Source organism: Cornus florida, unplaced genomic scaffold (genome assembly GCF_030987335.1).
Source record: "Cornus florida cultivar Cherokee Brave unplaced genomic scaffold, ASM3098733v1 CherokeeBrave_3.0.0_Hap2_Chr03, whole genome shotgun sequence".
Classification (NCBI taxonomy): Eukaryota; Viridiplantae; Streptophyta; class Magnoliopsida; order Cornales; family Cornaceae; genus Cornus; species Cornus florida.
In genome coordinates this window covers 65687054-65708968 of record NW_026775573.1, presented here as the reverse complement: position 1 = coordinate 65708968, position 21915 = coordinate 65687054, and the positions used below count along the sequence as shown (strand labels likewise).

The 21915-nt window shown below is 35.1% G+C and overlaps 2 protein-coding genes across 2 annotated transcripts; one reads left to right on the top strand and one right to left on the bottom strand.

Annotated features, from left to right (window-relative positions):
- Positions 1 to 1220: 1220 nt before the first annotated feature.
- LOC132300699 (protein EIN6 ENHANCER) lies at positions 1221 to 6051 on the bottom strand. The gene is made up of 3 exons (XM_059797897.1): positions 5722 to 6051; positions 4008 to 4075; positions 1221 to 1665 (listed from the first exon to the last, which is right to left on the bottom strand). The coding sequence occupies exons 1-3, from the start codon at positions 5894 to 5896 to the stop codon at positions 1534 to 1536; spliced, it is 375 nt and encodes a 124-aa protein (XP_059653880.1). The 5' UTR covers positions 5897 to 6051; the 3' UTR covers positions 1221 to 1533.
- An 8002-nt stretch (positions 6052 to 14053) lies between these two features.
- LOC132301699 (disease resistance protein RPV1-like) lies at positions 14054 to 14380 on the top strand. The gene has a single exon (XM_059798930.1). It carries the CDS (start codon positions 14054 to 14056, stop codon positions 14378 to 14380), a length of 327 nt encoding a protein of 108 aa, XP_059654913.1.
- Positions 14381 to 21915: the final 7535 nt, after the last annotated feature.

Sequence of the window (21915 nt, the reverse complement as noted above, 5' to 3'; positions counted from 1 at the left end):
CAGTAAGAATCGGGGGGAACAAATTCTCCTGGTCCACTGGAGACGATTTCGGTCCCCAGCGCTCTCTTAGGTATATTGACGCCGTGAAAAAGAGTCGTTAAGTTTCCACTATGCATGCACCACATTTTAAAGGGGGAAAAAAAAAACACACCCAAATCTGTCTACATAACCTGAAATACTGTTTTTCTCCCTATAAATCTCAAAACTTAACATTCAATATGAATACGTTTTTTTCTCCCTAATCAATATTTATTTTTTATTTTATTTTTTCTTCTTTTGGCTGTGTGATAAAAGAAAAAATCACAGTTCTTTTATTGTTTTACTCTTAATTCATTTCTTTCAAAATTTTTTTATATTTTTATTCAAACACTTGTTTTTGGTTGCTGTGAAATTGTAAACCTTACAAGATCTGCTCAACTCACTGTATTGGACAAAAAAATTTATAGTAAATAAAGAATGAATAATAGATTCTTTTGTCATGGGATAACAATATCTGAACTCCAGAAGTTTGACAATCGTCAATCTCATTGTATCAAATCTTATGGGCAACAAGATGAGACTGACAATCAAAGCTTACTTTCGAAAATTGTCTTGGTAAAATAATGAAAGCTTTCCAAATTTCCAATTAAGTTTAAATTCTCATAGTTTCGCTTCTCGCTCCAAAATAACCGCCATCAATAATGTCCTCTTGGACTGAACACTCAACTTCTTCTTTGAAAACTGATTATGAATGTTACAATTTTTGTTTTTTTACAATGAATAAGTAGATAAAGAAGTTGAATAGATTTCTATTTTAATATTGAATTTCACAAGCTATTAAAGGAAATAAATAAAAGTGCACTATCCTATGAACTTTTGACTATATCGCCATAATTTACTATCATCCTGAATTCCTGACAAAACAACAAAACCACCATCACTATCAATGGCATTACTTGAGATGCTTGGCATAACGAGTAGGACGTTTTGCCTTCTGATCTAAAAGTTTAACCTGTTGTATAGCGCTGCAAATCCACCTATACATACTGAATCTCTTCTCCATCCGGATCCGATGGGGGACAAAACCTCTGTTAACACTCGTCCACTTCAAATTTTAGGGTTTATATTGTTCCATTTCAGTTCCATGAGCTACCACCAAAGTAGGCTTTGAGAATGTAACTACATAGAATGCATTATCCACTGTGATAGAGAGGAAGTGACTACTCTAATATTCGAAATCATTTTTACATTCTTTAACAATCTGAAAATACAGAATGGAACCTTACAATGACTGTATAGAAACAATGGAAATACATGATCTACAATGCTAACAGATTAGTCTGCCAATAACAGCTCATAAAGCACTTAAATTAATTATTAGTAGCTTCATGTAAAGTAAAGGAGAAAGCTCTCCATTTCTTTCATCTAGTCATACACATTACAGTGAGCAACCCAATAGCATATCAAAGATCACCCACTCTGCATAAACTTACTTTTCAACGCGCTTTTTAATTATGCAGAAATTCGATCTCCAGTCTCCTAAATTGTCAAAAATTATTTCAGAACAACCGCTGCATTTCTGAGAGCGAGATACCTCTGAACATACTCATTTGGAAGTGATCTTATGAGCTTGAAGACATCTGTACCGGCATAACGGAGGTTGGTTCTTGGGTCAGAGTAAGGTGCCTGAAAATTAAATGTATAACTTTCTCAATGCATTTGGAAAGAAAGGTGCACAAAGCAATTTTTCCCGTAAATATTCAACTTGGCAGAGTAACGTAAGGAAGCAGGAAGCTTCATAAACCGAAATAAAACACATCATTATATATATTTTTGTTGAGAGAATATATATATATATATATATATATATATATATATATATATATATATATATCATTCCATATTCTTTTAAAAAGTATAAAAGATGTACCTATTTACTTTTTCCACGACATGGCATCAACGTCTAGTAGGACTGTAAAATGAACAAGTTATTACTCAACAGCCTAAGCTTATCCACAACACCACCACAATAGATAGCTCAATGTCACAATGTGGAACCAGCCTAATCACTCGTGGCACCAATTTATTGATCCAAGATCACCCAATACATAACCAATGTTGGACATAACACCACACGGACTCCCCAGACCAGACCATTGTGCCCTCACCAGTGGACCCACATTTCCACATATGACCAGTGCAATAGTTCCCCAACCAACACGTAGTACCCCCCAGGATTGGCTCCGATACCAATGTCACAATGAGCGGGCTGGTAACTTGTGGGGTTCCCCACACCCTTTTGTTAATCCCAAGATCAAGTACTCACCGACCTGATGTGGGATATAACACAACTATGTGTTCCTGACATCAAGCTGAGGCACCAACCTCAATACTGAATGCTATGTTAATTACTTGGATAGGTGTCTAAGTGTTAGACATCCCAAATTGCAAATTTTAGAATTATGAACTCGGCTTGAAATGTGTCCAAAGCATGGATACAAATATATGACCACATTTTGCACTCTTAAAAACATAATGTGATACTTAAAAGTGTGATGAATCCTACTATTTTTTTTTCTTTAATACTTGAAAACAATTTTTTAGTAAAAAACTAAATGAAATATGGTTATAAGAAGAGCGATTCCGTCATTTTAAGAAACTGCTTCGCCTATTAAATTTGAGTAATTTTTCTTCTTCCGTCATCCTAGAGGATCTAGGTGTCCAATTTGAGTACTACACGTGTTGGACACATATTTCAAACCCATGTCCATATCATGTCGTGTCTACACATGCCAAATATAACCAAGAACATAGACTAAACATCCCTCGCCACCGGGCAATGAAGAAGAAGGTGGTTCACTGATTCCTCCGTCTTCTTGCAAATGCAACACCAATCCACGACTATCTGTCGTCTCCTTTTGAGCTGACTTGTTAGGGGCATGGAGAGGGTGTATAGTGGATGCTTGGAGGGGCACTCCCCTTTGTTTATGGTGGGGTTTGTGGCATGAGAGGAATAGCAGAGACTTTGGAGGAGTGGATTCCCGTATTTGGTCTCTCAAATACAATATACTGTCTACTTTGTTTTTTTGGGTTAATGGGAGAAATTGTAAATCTCTGGGGCATCTTTTGGATTTTGTGGATAGCTTGAAATTATAGTGCCGCCTTGGGCATCTTTCGTATTCCTTAGGGAGCGCTACCTTCTTGAGTGCCTTTTATAAAATCTTATCAAAAAAAAATGCCATGTATAGACAGGTAGGTACATTGAGGGAAATAGGAGAGTCCATGTAACATAGACCAAATGATAAGTTTGGGGGCTGGCAGAATTGGTGTAGCCTATAGATGCTCTTCAGTCGTCGGATAATCAAGGCCATTTACTATAGTTTAATGAGGTAATTAACCATTTGAAAGATTGGAAAAGGGAAGAATGAAGTTGGCTGAAGTTGGACAGTATCATACATTAATAGTCACCATTTCCCTTATTTTTTATATGCGATAATATTGTAATAATTTTAAAAGAAGCGATTTTACATTAAAACTCAGTTCAACTTCCTCACTCGGATATCCTTATCTCTCTTTCCTTGACTTCTAGCTATTATATTACTGATTTAAAAAACATCATTGTCACATTAGCAAGATGTGAAAATAGTTAATGCTTTCTAGCATTTCCCTTTATGTTTTGAAGTTGAAGCAATTTTAGTTTAACTGAAACTTTTCCCAGTTACAAGAGCTAATGAATGGCCTAGATTAGGCAAGCGTCCAAGACAAACCTCAGCCAAACCTAATAACTTAAGAAGTTGCCAGAGCAAAGATACTGCTTAGCACAGTTCAAACTTCGAAGAAAGGGGGGGGGGGCGGGGGGGGGGGGGGGGGGGGTGGGGGGAGGGGAAGTAACCCAGTCAAGCTATATCAGTCATAATATGTGCCACAGGATCACCATAGCTAAAATCCAAACCTTATCAATTATCATATAAAGCTCATCAAGAGGAAAGAATCAGCAATAACCACATCTTGTCAAGTGAACTACATACCTCAAAACCTGTTACATCGCAAATTCGCTTGCAAGGATGCATGGAGGGTGGTGTCTCAATATTAACATCTGCAAAACAAGATCAAAAGGGGCAAATGTTACTAAATAATAAGTCGAACCTAACATTGTTTTTCTAAATACAATAACAGTATAAAGGATAAACATGATGCAATGTCAATCTAGACTTGAAGAAAAGGAACATCTAGCCAAAGACAGCAATGATGATACACTCACACACCCGTACTGCTTCATTCCAAGCAACCATCATAGGGTCTTGCCTTTTGGCTTGTTATGGAGTAATACTAAGCTAAGTGATTGAGTTCCTCTCTAGAGATGAGTGTAATTTCTTTTTGGTCACCCTTGTGAAGGTTTTGACTCGCTAAATTTGCCAATATAGCACTGTACATTAGCTCTATACTTTGGTGATGTAGAAAAAGAGACAAAGAAGACTACCACAGGCATGATGACAACAGATGCATATTCTTACATTTGACCCCATGGACTGCATAAGCAAAGATTTCAAACTTCTTACATGTCGTTGTCACCCTCAAAATGCTAGTTGGTATGTGACAGTAATTTTTCTTAGATGCACCACAAACGGCAAGATTTATCCTTCCATGTTGTGGGAATTGACTATGAAGTATTTCACTCATACCCAGAAAATGGGGTTTCACATTAGAATCTCTTCATCCTTATTCCTGACTAAAGGGGATCTTTGCTTGTTTATCCACAGCTAGAACACATGGGTTCCATCTGATTTCCTTATAATTGATATTTTTTCAAGCCGATAAATACCTTTAGTCACAAAGTTATTCCTTAATGCCAATCCAAAAAGTTGGATAAGCAGCGAACATGTTGTTGTTTCCTCTATGTAGTTGCACCTTGTTCAAGAAAATTAGTAAAGTATCTCGTCTTCTAAAAGGTTAAGGTGATAACTCTGCATGAAGCATTCTGGCTATCGCTGGAAGATGGATTCATACATACTTAGCCTGGGGATTGTTTCATTGAGGAAATTACATTTTAACTTCCTAATTGATAACCTCATATGACAATTTTACAAATTGGTAATTGAATTTTGGAATGGGCAACATTGTGGTGCTGCAGAATGTTTACTACAGTTTAAGTGATGGAAACCGAAAATTCAGCCTAACAGTTCGACAGTGACAAACTGTATAAAACTAGGCAAAGGTAGAACTCAATTCCACAATCTAAAAGTGAAACATATCATCAATCACAATCCCGATACTGCAAGCAATATGATCCACTAAGACTATGCTATACACAATTGATACTTTTCATCAAGTCAATTCAACTCAACTGATGAGCCCCACAGTGACAAACATTTGCTGGAATCAATTAATGATGACATATCAAACCAATTAAAGATGAATAATGAAGGGAACCCATTACAAGAGACTGGCTATACTATAGGTAGAAGTGTTTTGGGGAGCTTTTGGAAGGTCTAAAAGGACTTCTAAGGTCAATTTTACAGCAGAATAAGCAAAGAAGGGGGTCAATTATAGTAATCTTAAAAAATATACGCCACAATGAACATGAATTTCAAATCAAACAATCAAAAGTACTTATATGCATAGTATAATTGATAGATTTAGTAGTATAACAAAAAATAAATGTCAAAAATCTAAAATATGATGGTTTTCTTTTTCTTTTCTTTTTGTTTTTGGAATTATAGAAGCATAATATCAACAACTCACAATTGGGTTCATCAGGGGAATAATTTTGGTAATTCTCAGCTTGAATGATCTGCTTGAGATGTTTCCAATGCCTCCCTCTGGCTTGTCCCTTTGGAAACTTCTCATACATCTGAATCTTCTTGAAACTGAGGTGTGTCGGCAATACTATCTCGGCTTCGATTACTTCTGGTTCCATCTGCACAAATAACCTAGAAAAGGTTTCAACTGTATTTGTATCTTCAAGCGAATCTTCATCAATGCACACACCACCAAGTATGATTGTGAGAAACCCTAAACGTTACAACCGAGAGAGAGAGATAACAGTGTGTGGAAGAGAAAGTCAGGTTAGGGATAAATACGATGCCGTTTGATGGAATATCAAAGGTGCAACTGTGCAACTCGTTCTGGTGGGGTCACACACGTAGTAGCACACAATCTGGGCTATTTCTAGATCTCTTTTTCTTCGGCAATAAAATTTATTTTTATCTATCAAAATTAAAAAAAATGTAAATTTTTGGTCAATTCCAAAATTTATATACAAAACCTTTTTTTATTCTAATTACCAAATTGTTAGTTCCTTTTATAAAAAAATATTTTTTGTAGTATATTTTTTATTTAGTTTTTTACTCAGTGACTTTGGTAGAGTCATTTGCAAGGACGGATCCATGATTTCTCAATTGGGTGGGCTAAACATTAAACAAAAATTTTTAAGCAAAAAAAAAAAAAAAAAAAAGCTCGTCTAATATCATCCATTTGATTTACTAGGTATTCATGTATTTAAATACGTAACTTAGGATCTCTTTCATTTGAAGTGAAGTGAAGTGAAGTTGATTGGGTTCAACAACTTGAGGAAAGGCACGAGGTTGCAAATCAAGATCACTATGTATATCTTTTTTCAATTGATCATTTTCAATGTTAGATGCACTACCACTAGGCATATCCTTTTTCAATTGACCATTGTCACTCATTTGGCATTTCTTTTTGATAGAATGAGAGATTAGACATACTTTTCACTTTCTTGTTTGAAGGTTGATGTTGAGCGATTATTATTTTTAACCTAATAAAATTAAAGAATGAGTTAGATTAAAAATACCTAAATCAAAATATATCAACCAAAACCAACTGTTGTTTAATTCAATTTTAGTTAATTAACAACGTTTCTTTAGATAATTGATTGATTAAGGCATAGAAAGAGAAATATCAAATGGTCATCAAATTGACGTGTAACGTTGGTACTAGACCTCAAATAGTCATCAAATTGAGGCTAGGGATAATATCAATCTCGCCTTGGTAAAGTTGGTTAGCATAGGTGGGGATTGGGGTTTGTTTGAGACCAAGCTGGGGAATGGTTATGCATTGCATTGCATTAACATTCACAGTGTGCAAAGTTGTATCTATGCCTTTGATTGGATTGAAATGTGGTTTGAATTTAGTAAAATCCCCAATATATGACTCTGGTTCTCTTTTATCCCTAATGTGTATTGTGTGGCTTAAGGGAGTCCAAAGTTGGTGCCTTAGGCATCTCCTATTGAGCCTCCATGCTCACCCCTTCCTTTAACATTTTTCTGGTCACAGCAAGGAGGTGGTCGACGACGCTCCTCCACAAGAGTAGTCAACAATGATAAAACTATCTTTTGTAATTTTTGTAATCAATGTTAGTGTTGACAACCATTTTTTTGTAAAGTGACCATAATTCGATCATTTTTGTAAAGGGCATTGTATCTAGGGCTTTAAGGGCCTCAAACTTGAAATTCATTTTCTTTCTGACTATTTTGATGTAATTTGGGACATTTAACGGATAATTATATCACATGCTAATGATTTACACGTTCTTAAATGATATAGGTGCATGATGATTTGTATAAATGCATAGATTGATGGAATTTATTGATGTATAATCATTTATTCATGCTCGTGAGTTAGGACAGGGGTATTTTGGTCAAAAGACCAAATTATAGCTTGGGGACGGTAACAGAGATGAAAAAGGGAAAAAAGGTCCAGTTTCAGGGACCCCAAAGCGCTCACAGCCCTTGCTCCTTGCACTCAGGCCACTGGGCTAGGAATTCTAGTAGCGAAATTCCTTAGCCGAGCGCTAAGGGTGCCTTTCGAGTGCTCAGCGTGCACTGGGGTGCTCGTGGGCACCCTCCGAGCACCCAGGGGTGTCCACCGAGCACTCGAGGTGTGCACTGGGGTGCCCAAGGTGCCCTGTGAGTGCTCAGAGGCTGATATCGAGCGCTCGGCTAAGAGCTTTTGGGCACTGTTTTTCCCGTCCTTTTCCGATGGCTCGGCTTTTCCACGTGTGGGTCCTATTTGACCTCAAAAGTGTTTATAATGAAATAACTGCGTCTAATTATGAGCTTAAGGGCGTAAAATGACCATTTTATCCTTAGAAACCCTAAGTGGGTCGATTTTAAAATGAAGTTGATATCTTCATCTACATTGCACCAAAATGATTAGAAATGGCTATTACAACTTCATTTCGACTCCTAGTGCATTGTAGGGTTTATAATGACTATTTTACCCTTGGTGTTCTTAGGTCGGGTCAAGACCCGGTTAGTGATCCGGATCCCCCGGATTTGTGTCGTTACAATCGAAATGAACCAAATGAGTTTTTTTGGGTTCTAAACCTGAAGAAACGCCCTATACAACTCTCGGAACATCACATCACGCATCCCTATGCACAAATAAAATAAAAGAAAATGCTCAAAAAATGTCAAAAAAATCCAGAATGTCACAACTTGCATGCATTGCGTGTTTTCAAAAATTATGAGTTGCCAAAAATTTTCTAAGTGTTAAAACTTTTAGTTCATGTCTGACCAACGTGAATCGGTTCAAGAGCAGCTGAACCAATTCAAGAGTTAAAGCTTTGTTTTTTTTAAAAAAATCAATGGCCAACTTGAACCGATTCAAGGGCAACTGAACTGGTTCAAGGTTTGCAGTAGTCATTAGTAACTTTGTTTCCTACTTCATTTTGACTTCCTATTTTGCATTGACTTCTTTCTAAAAACCTATGCACGAATTCGACTTGTTTTCTAAGTACACTTTAACAAAGTACACTTAAACCAATATGACTTTTTGCTTAAAATTCAGATTTACATTGAGATCCTTTTCTGTGAGATTTTTAATTAAGAACATACACACATGAGTGAATTAGGGTGTTGTTCTATTCTTGATCGTGACTTAACTATTGAAGATTGCATCTACAACAATTAGAGAAAAGAGATCTGATTTCTTCTACATATTCATATTCGAAGAAGAAAATTTTCCGACCACACTTTGAAGGGATCAAGATGTTTGCGGAGTGTTGTTGATCTACCAGCAATCCTTCTACAAGGTTCGAAGTATAAGTTTGAAGTCGAGGGCTGTTGAACGGAAAGTCACAAAGCCTGGGCGTTCAACAGATTGAATCTTGGTAGAGTAAAGGGGTTTGAGTCCAAATCAAAATTTGGTGTATTTTGTTTCATACACAGTGGATTGTTTTACGCTTGAGACAACGAACAAAATCTCGAAGCTTTCAAATTGGTTTTCTCGTTAAAATCCAGTATCACTTTAACTTTACTTTCTCATTATTTTATGTGTGATTGTCAATTTACCAATAATTTTACTACTGTAAATATCAAATAAAGAAATATGTCATTAATTCCTCTTAAAACTGTTTTTAAAACTCAATTTTCCATAAAACATATTTCGCTGCACAACTCACAAAACTAACTATGGTTGAGTGGTTATTCAAATTAGAACCCATTGGAAACTTTGATGAAGTAATGATCAGCAATTTGGGCTTGTCCAACTGCATGACGTCAGGTGAAAGAAAAGTTCTCCCCAAGTAAGTCTCTCTCTCTCTCTCTCTTCTCAGTCTATCATATCGGTAAAATTATGATTTTCATGCTACAGGGACTGTTATATTTAGCACTTTCCTACCGGGTAATGAAGTTCCAAGCTGGTTGAGCATTAAGAGCATGGAATCTTTTATATGTTTTAAGGTATCTTCTTCGTTTCCTAATTTCAAGATCAAAGGCTTGAATGTTTGTGTTGTCTATGGACAAACTGATGGACATTCTGAGTAATAGGACGAAGACCTGAAGTGGACATACAGCCCAACATTCATGGGCATTCCAGATCATGGCAACGAGATGGTATGGTTAAGCCATTGGAATGTTGGGAATCAATTGGAAGCTGGCGATGAAGTGAATGTGGCAGTGTTTTTCCGAGAGAGTCTGAACGTGTGGCTTCTCTTCCTCTAGAGAATACATACTGACTTTTTTGACCATGCCTCTCCCTCCCTCCCTCCCTGTATGGTACTTGTATTTATACTTGGGCAGGTCACTGGTAATAAGTACACCAAACCTATTGAGCTCAACAACTTTGTGACATAATTATGAAAAAAACTAGTTGTGTTTCAGGAATTGTTCCTATGGAGAACATTGCCGTAAAAAAAAAAAAATCTGTTTGGGCTTTGTTGAGTTGGGGATCGAAATGTTTAAGTGGACTTTTTAAATTGCTTTACGATTTACAGTTATTAAAGTAATTGGTGCAGAGAATGTAGGAGTATATCACATCGAATCGGGAAGGAAAATGTGATTGGCTTATATGGGTGAGTATATATCATTACCCAATAACTTAAACTTTTTAAGGCAGAGGGTGGTATCAGACCAAATTCTTGATTTGATTTCATGCCAAGCTTGTGTTCGGATCCACAGACCGGTAGACAACTCCAGTAACAAATTACAAATTCTAAAGTGTCAATAGAAGGAATTTTTCAAGGGAGCATTGCAGATTAGTTTTGAAAATCTAAAATCATAAGCATTGTTCATTTTGTAAAGTCTATAAATGTTGATTTTCTAGATCCCTGCATGACCCTTAGACTCCCTTAAGGATAAAGACCTAGGTTGATATTGAGGTTAAGTCCATAGGATGGGGCGCTCGTCAAAACACCAATAAATATAAGTGAGGTAACCCTTTTACAAATTTTCAAGTTTATTACAATTTTTATGTTCTGTTTCTGTTTAATTTGTTGTTGTAAGTGAATGCATCCCTGACCTATGTTCTGTGTCTTGGTATATCTGTCAGATCAACCATCCAATTTGTTCTAAAAGTTTAAGCTAGTAGGAATTAAGCCATTCATAAATTTAAAATAATTATGATTAAAACTTGAAATATAAATTTAGTAAAACAGAAAATGTGATAACCAGATTTTTTAAAATTTTAATTTATAATTATTTTTGAATTCAGTTCAGTGGAGGTATAGTAGTAGTTATTTTTTTTTTATATAGTTTCTAGGGAAAATTACATATAAATGGAGTCAAAGTTCCATATTTACTTAGAGACTGAGTCAAAGTTCCATATTTCTCTAAAATGGATTGCTGAGGTGGCACATGTTTTTTACTGTTTAGAAAATTGTGGTGCCTAAAATGCCCTTCCCTAACAAAAAAGTAGTACCTTTAGTGCAAAAAAGTAGTACCTTCAGTTCAAAAAAGTAGTACCTTTGGAGAAAAAGTAGTACCTTCGCGGGTGTTTAAAAAACATGGTACCTGGACGCCAAAAAGTAGTACCTTCAGTTCAAAAAAGTAGTACCTTCGAAGAAAAAGTAGTACCTTTGCGGAAGGGTATTTTAGGCACCACAATTTCTAAACAGTAAAAAACCATGTGCCACCTCAGCAATCCATTTTAGAGAAATATGGAACTTTGACTCAGCCTCTAAGTAAATATGGAACTTTGACTCCATTTATATGTAATTTTCCCTAGTTTCTACGTGCGAGAGAGAGAGAGAGAGAGAGAGAGAGAGAGAGAGCAACAGCAGCAGAAAGTGGAGGGAGCAAAGAATGAATTGGAAATGGTGATGATGGCATTTTTGCGGGTCCCATTTGATATTTTAATTGGTTGGTTGATTTTATTACATTATATATATATATATATATATATATATATATATATATATATGGCAAGTTGGCCGATGGGGCATAGTGAGAGAAAGAATTGATTTTTTGATGGTGGCTTGTTGCGGGGCCCATGAAGATTTTTGGCCAAAGTTTTCTTCATGCTTTGATTTTCCTCACTTGGCTTTATTTTGTGGTGAGGGTTTGATGACTGAACGAAGAAGAAAGGATAAGGATGGAGTGGTAGGAATTAAGCCATTTATATAAAAGATGGCATTTTTTTGAGATCCTAGGTGTATTTTGATATATTTTGAGTCGAATAAATTGAGGATTTTATTAGAATTGTCAGGTCGTGATAGAAAATATATATGGAGATGTAATAAAGATCCAAGGTCAAGAAATACCAAAAGATTTTTTTATTACCTAGGCTCAATTCTTTTATTGATGGGAGGATCGAAGATGAAGCTGGTTAAGTTGAAGAGTGTTTATGGTGTATTGTGCGATCAGTATAAAAAGTTGAACGGAACATTTTTAAAGCTATGTTTGGGAGCACTGAATGAGCCCCTTGGACTCCAATTCAAATACCAAGGTGCCCATTTGGTGATTCCAAACACATCATAACAATGGGAAAGAATGTTGAGGTGGATGTATGTCAAGACAAAGAAGGATCAATTGGGGATAAAAATTAGCGGAAACTTACTAACATGGTTTTGGTAATGTTCAGCAAAAAAAGACGACTATACTAGTAAGGAAAAGTATGCTCTCTGTTGATGGCAATGATGGAGCAAAGAAGACAAAACTAACACGAGTTCATGTAGTAAGGAAGATATGATAGTGTGTAGTTTCATTGAAGTTATAATTAACCCTAGAAAGAGCAAATAATAATAAATCTCTAGGTCGATGTTGAGATCAAATCCATCGGGTGGGGCGCTCTTCAAAACGCCAATAATTATAAGTGAGCATTTGCAGCTTTATTCACCGCCATAGCACATTTAATGTGTGCCCCTAACAAAGACCAAGACCACACTGGCCAATAACAAGTTAGCAACACACAATAACACCATCACATTTAATGTATTCCATTCACTGCATGGAAAGACTTTCCTCCACACACATACACCAATCATTGTATACAAACTCTTCAAGATTTATTGTTACCTGCTTTCAATTCATTTCTTGGGGGGATTTTGCTAATTACAGGTAACCTTTTTACAAATTTTCAAGTTTATTACATGGATCATTAATCAATTTTTATGTTCTGTTTCTGTTTAATTTGTTGTTGTAATTAAGTGTATGCATCCCTGACCCATGTTCTGTGTCTTGGTATATCTGTCAGATCATCCATCCAATTTGTTCTAGAAGTTTAAGCTAGTAGGAATTAAGCCATTCATAAATTTAAAATAATTATGATTAAAACTTGATATATAAATTTAGCAAAACTGAAAATATATATGGAGATGTAAGGAAGATCGACAGTGACTTACCAAAAGATTTTTTTATTACCGAGGCTCAATTCTTTAATTGATGGGAGGATCGAAGATGAAGTTAATTAAGTTGAAGAGTGTTTATGGTGTATTGTGTGATCAGTATAAAAAGTTGAACGGAACATTTTTAAAGCTATGTTTGGGAGCATTGACTCCAATTCAAATTCTAAGGTGCTGATTTGGTGATTCCAAACACAGCATAACAACGGGAAAGAATGTTGAGGTGGATGTATGTTAAGACAAAGAAGGATCAACTGGGGATAGAAATTATCGGAAATTTACTAACATGGTTTTGGTAATGTTCAGCAAAAAAAGACAACTACGCTAGTAGGGAAAAGTAATGCTCTCAGTTGATGGCAATGATGGAGCAAAGAAGACAAAACTAACACGAGTTCATGTAGCAAGGAAGATATGATAGTGTGTAGTTTCATTGAAGTTATAATTAACCCTAGAAAGAGCAAGCGGTGAAATAAGATTTATGTAGCTTACGACAAATAATTGAGATGAAATTTTGTTGAGTTGAGTTGTGATAAAACATTTGTGATGCCACTTTGAAGCATTTTGTTACTGGATATTTTGTTACAAATGTTTCCATTTAATCCTTGTCTGTCGTATAATTCATTAAAGTATCTATCTTTTTAGCATTTCCTTGTGTACTTTGGTTCATCTATGGGATTTCGCTGACTTCGCTTAAATAAGTACTTAATATTGCCGATTTAATTTTTTGACAACTTACGCAAATACTGGTTGTGCCTATTACAGATTGCATATATCCATTGTTCATTGATCTAAGAGTGCTGTTCAGTGACTGCTATGGAAGCCCATAAAGCCTCCTTTACTCGATGTTCTTATCATGCATTCTTGAGTTTTAGAGGGGAGGACACACGGAATACCTTTATTGACGGCCTTTATACAGCTCTACTCGATGCAAGAATACGCACATTTAGGGATGATGATGGATTGGAGAGATGACAGAATATCGCCTTAGAACTAATGAAGGCAATCCAAGAGTCGAGAATTTCAATAATTGTCTTCTCAAAAAACTATGCATCATCAAGATGGTGTCTTGATGAACTTTTGATTATCCTTGAGCACAAGAAGACTGTTGGTCATATGATTCTACCCGTTTTCTATCATGTGGATCCATCCCATGTAAGAAATCAGTCAGGGAGTTTCGCAGAAGCATTTGCTAGACACGAAGAGCGATTTAAGGCAGAGACAAAAGAAATAAAAGAGGAAGGGTTGGACAAGATACAGAGGTGGAAGACAGCTCTAAGAGAAGTTGCAGATTTGGCAGGGATGGTTATAACAGATGGGTAATTTCCTTCTAAGTTAATAGAGTTGATTGAATACTTTCAATTTATTCATGCTATTAGATGCTAATTTTTCCCACTATCTACATTATTTGTTGATGCAAATGTTTTTGAACTAGTTAAAATGTATTGAAACATTATTAATACTTTCTGTATATATATCATTTATCAAAATGTTTTATGAATTTATATGTTTAGTTTTAGCCAAAGTATTGATAAAATATGAAATTTTAGCACCATCCAAAAATTGATAGAATAATTCAAGTAGATGCAGAAGACTTGCTATCCCATATGGATATGATATAGTATAAATGCATATGATATATAATAAATGCGATGATTTATTACAGTTTTATTTCAGAAGTTATGGAGTCTAGAAACTTATTGTACCAGACTGCTGTGAAACAAGAGTTACGTGGGGTGCGGAAACAGTTGATTTTAATTGTGATTAACTCCTTTAATGACCTAGATCTGATTATTAGGTCAACTTACTTAATTTATAATTGATTAAATTGCATGATCAATTAAACATCCACAATCATAAATATAAATACTGAAAAGTAAAACAATTTAAGTTTAGAGAGATTGCACCAGGATTTTTAGCGAGGAAACCCCGGTTGATAAAATACATCAACTGTTATGAGAAAAACCTCGTAGACTATGCAGTCCAAAGTAAACCAATCCACTATGTTTGAAACAAAGTATACCGAACTTTGACTCTGGCTCATACTCTATCGTTCTACACCACACCAACCGCTGACGATCCTCTGGCTTTGCGACTCCCCGTCCAACAGCAACTTGATCTCAGGCTTACACTTGATATTTGTAGAAGAGTAGCAGGTAGATTAGACAGCACTCTACGAATGCTCCAACCCTTTCATAGTGTGATAGCGCTTACTTCTGTTCTTCAAGATCTAAACTCGATTGTAGAAGAATTAAATATTGCTTCTCATTTGGAATATCTGAATCTTCAGTATAGCTCCAATTCCGATGAGATAGAGAACAACACCACTAAATCACTCATGAATATATGTGTATGCTCTCATAAATAAATTCAGAATAATCAGATTTGATTTTCTAAATTTTCTCTCTCTAGAAGGCTTTCTCAAAATATAGAATTGATTTTCCCTCAAGCCATCAACAACCAATGTATATGACAAGGTTTATATAGAGTTTTGAAAGTCCTAATCCCTCAGAAAATATGATAAATTTCGTGCATAGGGTTTAGAAGGAAACTGGGATAAAAAAGGAAACATCAGAAGAAGGAAACTGGAAACCTGATGCATCTAGGACTTCTTTGAACCAGTTCAACCATCTTGAACCTGTTCAAGATGGACAGTAAGGAATCCCACGAATTCTCTGAACCGGTTCAAGATGGTCAGTCTTGAAATTTTAGCATTCTGATGATGTTGAACATGTTCGATAGATCTTGAACCAGTTTAAGATGGACAGAATGTAAAAACTTGTTCCGAACCTTTCAAAACCCTTCCTAAATGTTCTCACTACCTCTCAAACTTCTTAGAGGGTTGTTCTCATCATCTCGGAGTGTAGTATATTTTGAGCACTTAACCTTCTTCAAATCCGTATCCGATCTTCAATCTTCGATATTTTTACATCAAAAATTACAACTCGATCGGACTCGTTTTGATATCGAAATTAGCCAATTACAAGATATATCTCACAATCTCCCCCTTTGGCAATTTCGTAACAAAACCCTAAAACAATTTAGCAATCTACCCAAGCAGGAAAGTAAATTACATTGAATGTTAAAGGAAAAAAAAACCGCGGACATTTTCTTGAACCTCATGAAGCTTCTACACATGTAGCAACCTGTAATCTGCACATTAGCTCAAACACAACTACCCGTGAAGCTTAATCAAGAAAATAAACACAAGCATAAAATAACAAAGCTAAAAATGCCCTGATGTCAATGCAATGGAATGCAATGAACAATGGTTCTCCCCCTTAATGCAAAAAGTATTTCTCCCCCTTAATGCAAAAGTATCTCCCCTTGAATGATAAAACTCTAATCTCTATCTCCCCCTTTTTGTCACAAATTAACAAGGGTCTTAAGGAAGACAAATCCTAGAAGTAGGAAGCAACCAACCATATAATTCTTGTAAATCGAACTCAATGAGAATGTAGACTCCACAAGATTAGATGTATTAAAAGAAATAACCAAGATCAATTCTTTAAGTTCCACAAACTTAGTAAGTGTAGTAAAATCACCACCAAGTTCCAAAAACAATGATCTGTCAATTGTTCAGATTTCAGATAATAAATCAATGATATCACATATTCTTAGAAATCAAACAATCAACATGTGCAAAAGACATTTTTTTTTCTCTCTTTGGGCTCCTTTTTTTTTTTTTTTTTTTTTTTTTTTTTTTTTTGCACACTGACGGCTTTCACGCTTATGGGCAGCCAACTCTTTCCCTTATTCTCATTTGTTTCGAGTCAAGGTAGCTTTTGGACAATTCCCAAAAGTAGCCTTTTCCACCTCACTTTTTTTTCAAAAACAGCAAATATTTGTCTTTCTTTTTCAAAAACTGTTTCATTCCAAGCTGTTTTTCAATTTTCTTTTTTCTTTTCACTCTTTTGGTCTAAAACACATAAATCAAGTTTAAACCCCAAGACAATAATCAATCATATCAACATTATCTTTGACCAAAACAACGAAATCTTAAGTAAATGTATTATCAATGACTCATTTACTATACGAAATAAGTAAGCAAAACCAATTTCATCAAATCATAGCCATTGTATGCTTTCCACAGATAATCCATGTGTCATTAAATTCCTTGTGTTCAACATACTCAATCAATATGGTTTGCTTTACTTTCCATAAACATAATCTAGACACTCAAGATATGCATGAAAATCCTTTCTAGACTATGTCTTTGCAATGCATCTAATCAAGACAACAAACACCAATAGATTTCCTAAAATTAGAGAACTTAGGAGCATCTAATGGTCTAGTAAGAATATCAGCCAAATTTTAATCAGTATGCACTTTTTCCAAAGACACGACATTTTGTTCAACAAGTTCCCTAAGAAAGTGATGTCGAATGTCAATGTGTTTAGTCCTAGAATGCAAAACTGGATTTTTTGAAATATTTATTGTACTAGTATTATCACAAAAGTTAGAAATAGTATCTTGATCAACTCCATAATCCAGAAGCATCTGTTTCATCCAAAGCAATTGTGTGCAACAATTTCCAGCAACAATGTATTCAGCCTCATAAGATGATAAAGATATGCAATTTTGCTTCTTGCTGTACCATGAAACAAGATTAGTACCAACATAGAAACAACCACCGGAAGTACTCTTTCTATTATCCTTGTTTCCAGCCCAATCAGCATCAGTATAGCCTGCAATCTCAGAGTTAGACTCAGAAGAATAACGCAATCCATAATTCAATGTACTATTGACATAACGAATAATATGCTTGACTGCAAGGATGTGTTGTTCTCTAGGATCAGCTTAATACCTAGAAACACCTACACTAAATGAAATATCTGGCCTAGTTGCTGCCAAATACAACAAGCTACCAATCATACTCCTATACAAGAAATGATCAACCTTGTTAGGATCAGAGTCTCTATTCAATTTGGATGAAGTACTCATAGGAGTTTGAATATGCTTTGAATCTTTCATACCAAAATTTTTAACTAGCTCCTTTGCATATTTTGATTGAGATATGAAAATCCCATCATCAAGTTGTTTCACTTGGAGACTTAGAAAGAAAGTTAGTTCACCAACCATGCTCATTTCAAAAGTATTACTCATATCTTTAGAAAAATTATGAATAAGGTTATCACAAGTAGCACCAAAAACAATATCATCCACATATATTTGAGCAACAAGAAAATCTTTTCCTTTCCTGAAAATAAATAACGTTTTATCCGCTCCTCCTCTTCTAAAGCCCTTGTGCAATAGATAAGAAGTCAACTTCTCATACCATGCTCTAGGTGGTTGCTTTAAATCATAAAGAGCCTTTTTAAGATGAAAAACAAAATCAGGATTATGTGGATCAATAAAACCTTTCGGTTGTGCTATATAAACTTCTTCCTGCAAAATACCATTAAGAAAAGCACTTTTAACATCTATTTGAAACAATTTGAATTTAAAGTGGCATGCAAGAGCAAAAAGAAGTCGAATAGACTCAAGTCTAGCAACAGGTGCGAAAGTCTCATCAAAATCAATTCCTTCAACTTGAGTGTATCCTTGTGCAACTAACCTAGCTTTATTCCTCATCACAAGACCATGTTCATCAAGTTTATTTTTAAAGATCCATTTGGTCCCTATGATATTAACATCACTAGGTTGAGGCACTAATTCCCAAACATCATTCTTCACAAATTGAAGCAATTCTTCTTGCATAGCCATAAGCCAATCAGAATTTTGAAGAGCTTCATCAACATTCTTAGGTTCAAACTGAGCCATGTGACATGAGTGAACTATATCATCTACAATGCATGAATGTCCTACATCATCACGGATTGTACTCCTAGTACCATGCTTATTCCAAGGACCTATCACATTATCAATTGGATGACTCAATCTAACTCTAGAACTGCTCGATGTGGGAATATCTAGAGACGGTGCAGGAACTCCTATAGGTTCATCAGTGGTAACCTCTAATTCCTCATCCTTATCTTCTTCAACCTCTTCACCTTCTCCACCTAAATCCTCAACTCTTGCTTCTTCTTGAATAGCAGGTACTTTCCTTTCTCCTGCAATTTCAAAATTAGTTTCTTCTTCATTAAGTTGAGAAGAGGTTATCTTAGATTTTGTATCATCAAATACAACATTTATAGACTCCATGACCACTTTGGTTCTAAGATTAAAAACTCTATAAGCCTGACTAGTTTGTGAATAACCCAAAACACACCTTCATCACTTCTAGAGTCAAATTTTCCCAAGTGTTCCCTATCTCTAAGGATATAAGATTTACTTCCAAAGACTCTAAAGTATTTAACAGTGGGCTTTCTATCATACCACAATTCATATGAAGTCTTGTTAGTTCCAGGCCTAAGATAAACTCTATTTAGGATATGATAAGCAGTACGTACTGATTCAGCCCAAAAGTGACTAGCAATCTTATTCTCCCGAAGCATAGTACGAGCCATACCTGTAATTGTCCTATTTTTTCTTTCCACTACACCATTCTGTTGTGGTGTTTTAGGTGCTGAAAATTCATGCTTAATGCCATTCTTATCACAATATTCAATAAACTCCTTACGTTCGAATTCACCTCCATTGTCGCTTCTAATCCGATTAATTCGATAGCCCTTCTTATTTTGAATAAGTTGGCAAATAGATTTGAAATTCACAAAAGTATCAGATTTTTCTCTCAAATATGCAACAAAAGTAAACCTAGAAAAATCATCAACCATAACAAGCAAATACATTTTTCCTCCAATGTTATCAGGTGTTATGCGACCCATCAAATCCATATGAATCAACTCTAAAGGTCGAGAAGTGACTTTATGAATAAGTCTCTTATGTGACACTCTAGTTTGTTTTCCTAACTGACATGGATCACATATTTCATTCTTAGGCATCTTCAATTTAGGTAAACCTCGAACAAGATCATTGTTAGACAAATTCACTAAATCATTATAATTCACATGTCCAAGTCTTTTATGCCATAAAACAGCCTCATCAGTAACTGCAGAAAAACACATAAGTGAAGGATCAGAAAACACAACATAACAATTATCAGAAGTTCTAGTTCCTTTTAAGATGCATTCACCTTTTTCATTAGTTACAAAACACCCTTGTTAAGTAAAATTGACTTGAAACTTCTCATCACATATTTGACTAATACTCAATAGATTAGCAGCTAAACCTTTAACATATAGAACATTTTTTAACTCTTCAATTCCCGAAAATTTAATCTTACCTTTACCACTTACAGTAGAAGCCTTACCATCACCAAAAGTAACAGTACCAACTGAGCATTCCTTAAACGTGGTAAATAATGTTCTATCCCCCTGTCATATGCCTATAGCAACCACTATCAAAGTACCAACCACATGGACTAAGTGCTCTAAGTGCAGTGTGCATGGCAAGGCATTTAAAATTCTTTTTGTTTACCCAAACAATTTTAGATTCATTATGCAATGATTTCCCTATTATTCTAGGCAAAGTGTCACAAGGCTCAACAATCCTAATTCTCTTCTTCCTCAATTTTGAACTCTCTAGATTTTTCAAATTCTTTCCTAGTTCAAATTTTCTTTTTTGACACTTATACTTGATACCTTTTTCACCACAAAAATGACATGTTGAAATAAGTTTAGGAGAATTAAAAATAATACAAGGTTTGGTTTTAACTTTCACAAAAATATCTTTTGATTTTTTAAAATACAGATCCTTTGAAGTTGATGCCAAATCTTTATTACTCATAACATTCCCAACCACACCTTTCAACTTATCTATTTTGCAAGTGTTAATATCAATTTTCTGAAACGACTGTTTTGTTTTAACAAATTCACTACTCAAAGTATCAATATTAAGTTCCAGTGATTTATTAAACAAGTTTACCTTCTTAAGTTCCTTTTCTAGAAAATCAATCTTATGAAGAAGATTCAAATTCTAAAGGCCAATTTCTTCCAAATTCTTATTAGAGATAGAAACTTCTAACTTATAAATATCTCTTTCAAGTTCAGCAAGATTCAATTTCTCTAACAAATTTTCAAAATCCTTTTTAAATTTTGACCATTCACTTTGCATGCTTGTGACAGAATAAAAAATAGGAGATACAGGCAACACATCAACAACAGATGAATTTTCAAATATGATGAAAAAATCAATAATCAATCAACAAATATAATCTACTTTGTATATCAAGTATCCCGCTCTGATACCAAATTGTGAAACAAGAGTTATGCGGGGTGCGGAACAGTTGATTTTAATTGTGATTAACTCCTTTAATGACCTAGATCTGATTATTAGGTCAACTTGCTTAATTTATGATTGATTAAATTGCATGATCAATTAAACATCTACAATCATAAATATAAATACTGAAAAGTAAAGCAAGTTAAGTTGAGAGAGATTGCACCAGGATTTTTAGCGAGGAAACCCCAGTTGATAAAATACGTCAACTGTTATGGGAAAAACCTCGTGGACTATGTAGTCCAAAGTAAACCAATCCATTATATTTGAAATAAAGTATACCGAACTTTAACTTTGGCTCACACCCTATTGTTTTACACCATACCAACCATTGACGATCCTCTGGCTCTGCGACTCCCCGTTCAACAGCAATTTGATCTCAGGCTTACACTTAATATTTGTAGAAGAGTAGCAGGTAGATCAGACAGCACTCCACGAATGCTCTAACCCTTTCAAAGTGTGATAGCGCTTACTTCTGGTCTTCAAGATCTGAACTCGATTGTAGAAGAATTAAATCCTGCTTCTTATCTGGAATATCTGAATCTTCAGTATAGCTCCAATTCCGATGAGATAAAGAACAACACCACTAAATCACTCATGAATATATGTGTATGCTCTCATAAATAAATTCAGAATAA

Coding starts and splice junctions, on each gene's coding strand:
- LOC132300699 (XM_059797897.1), bottom strand. CDS start 5,896: ATGGAACCAGAAGTAATCGAAGCCGAGATAGTATTGCCGACACACCTC. Junction 4,076..5,721: donor TTCCCCTGATGAACCCAATT/GTGAGTTGTTGA, acceptor CTTGTTTTGCAG/ATGTTAATATTGAGACACCA. Junction 1,666..4,007: donor GCGATGTAACAGGTTTTGAG/GTATGTAGTTCA, acceptor TTTAATTTTCAG/GCACCTTACTCTGACCCAAG.
- LOC132301699 (XM_059798930.1), top strand. CDS start 14,054: ATGAAGGCAATCCAAGAGTCGAGAATTTCAATAATTGTCTTCTCAAAA.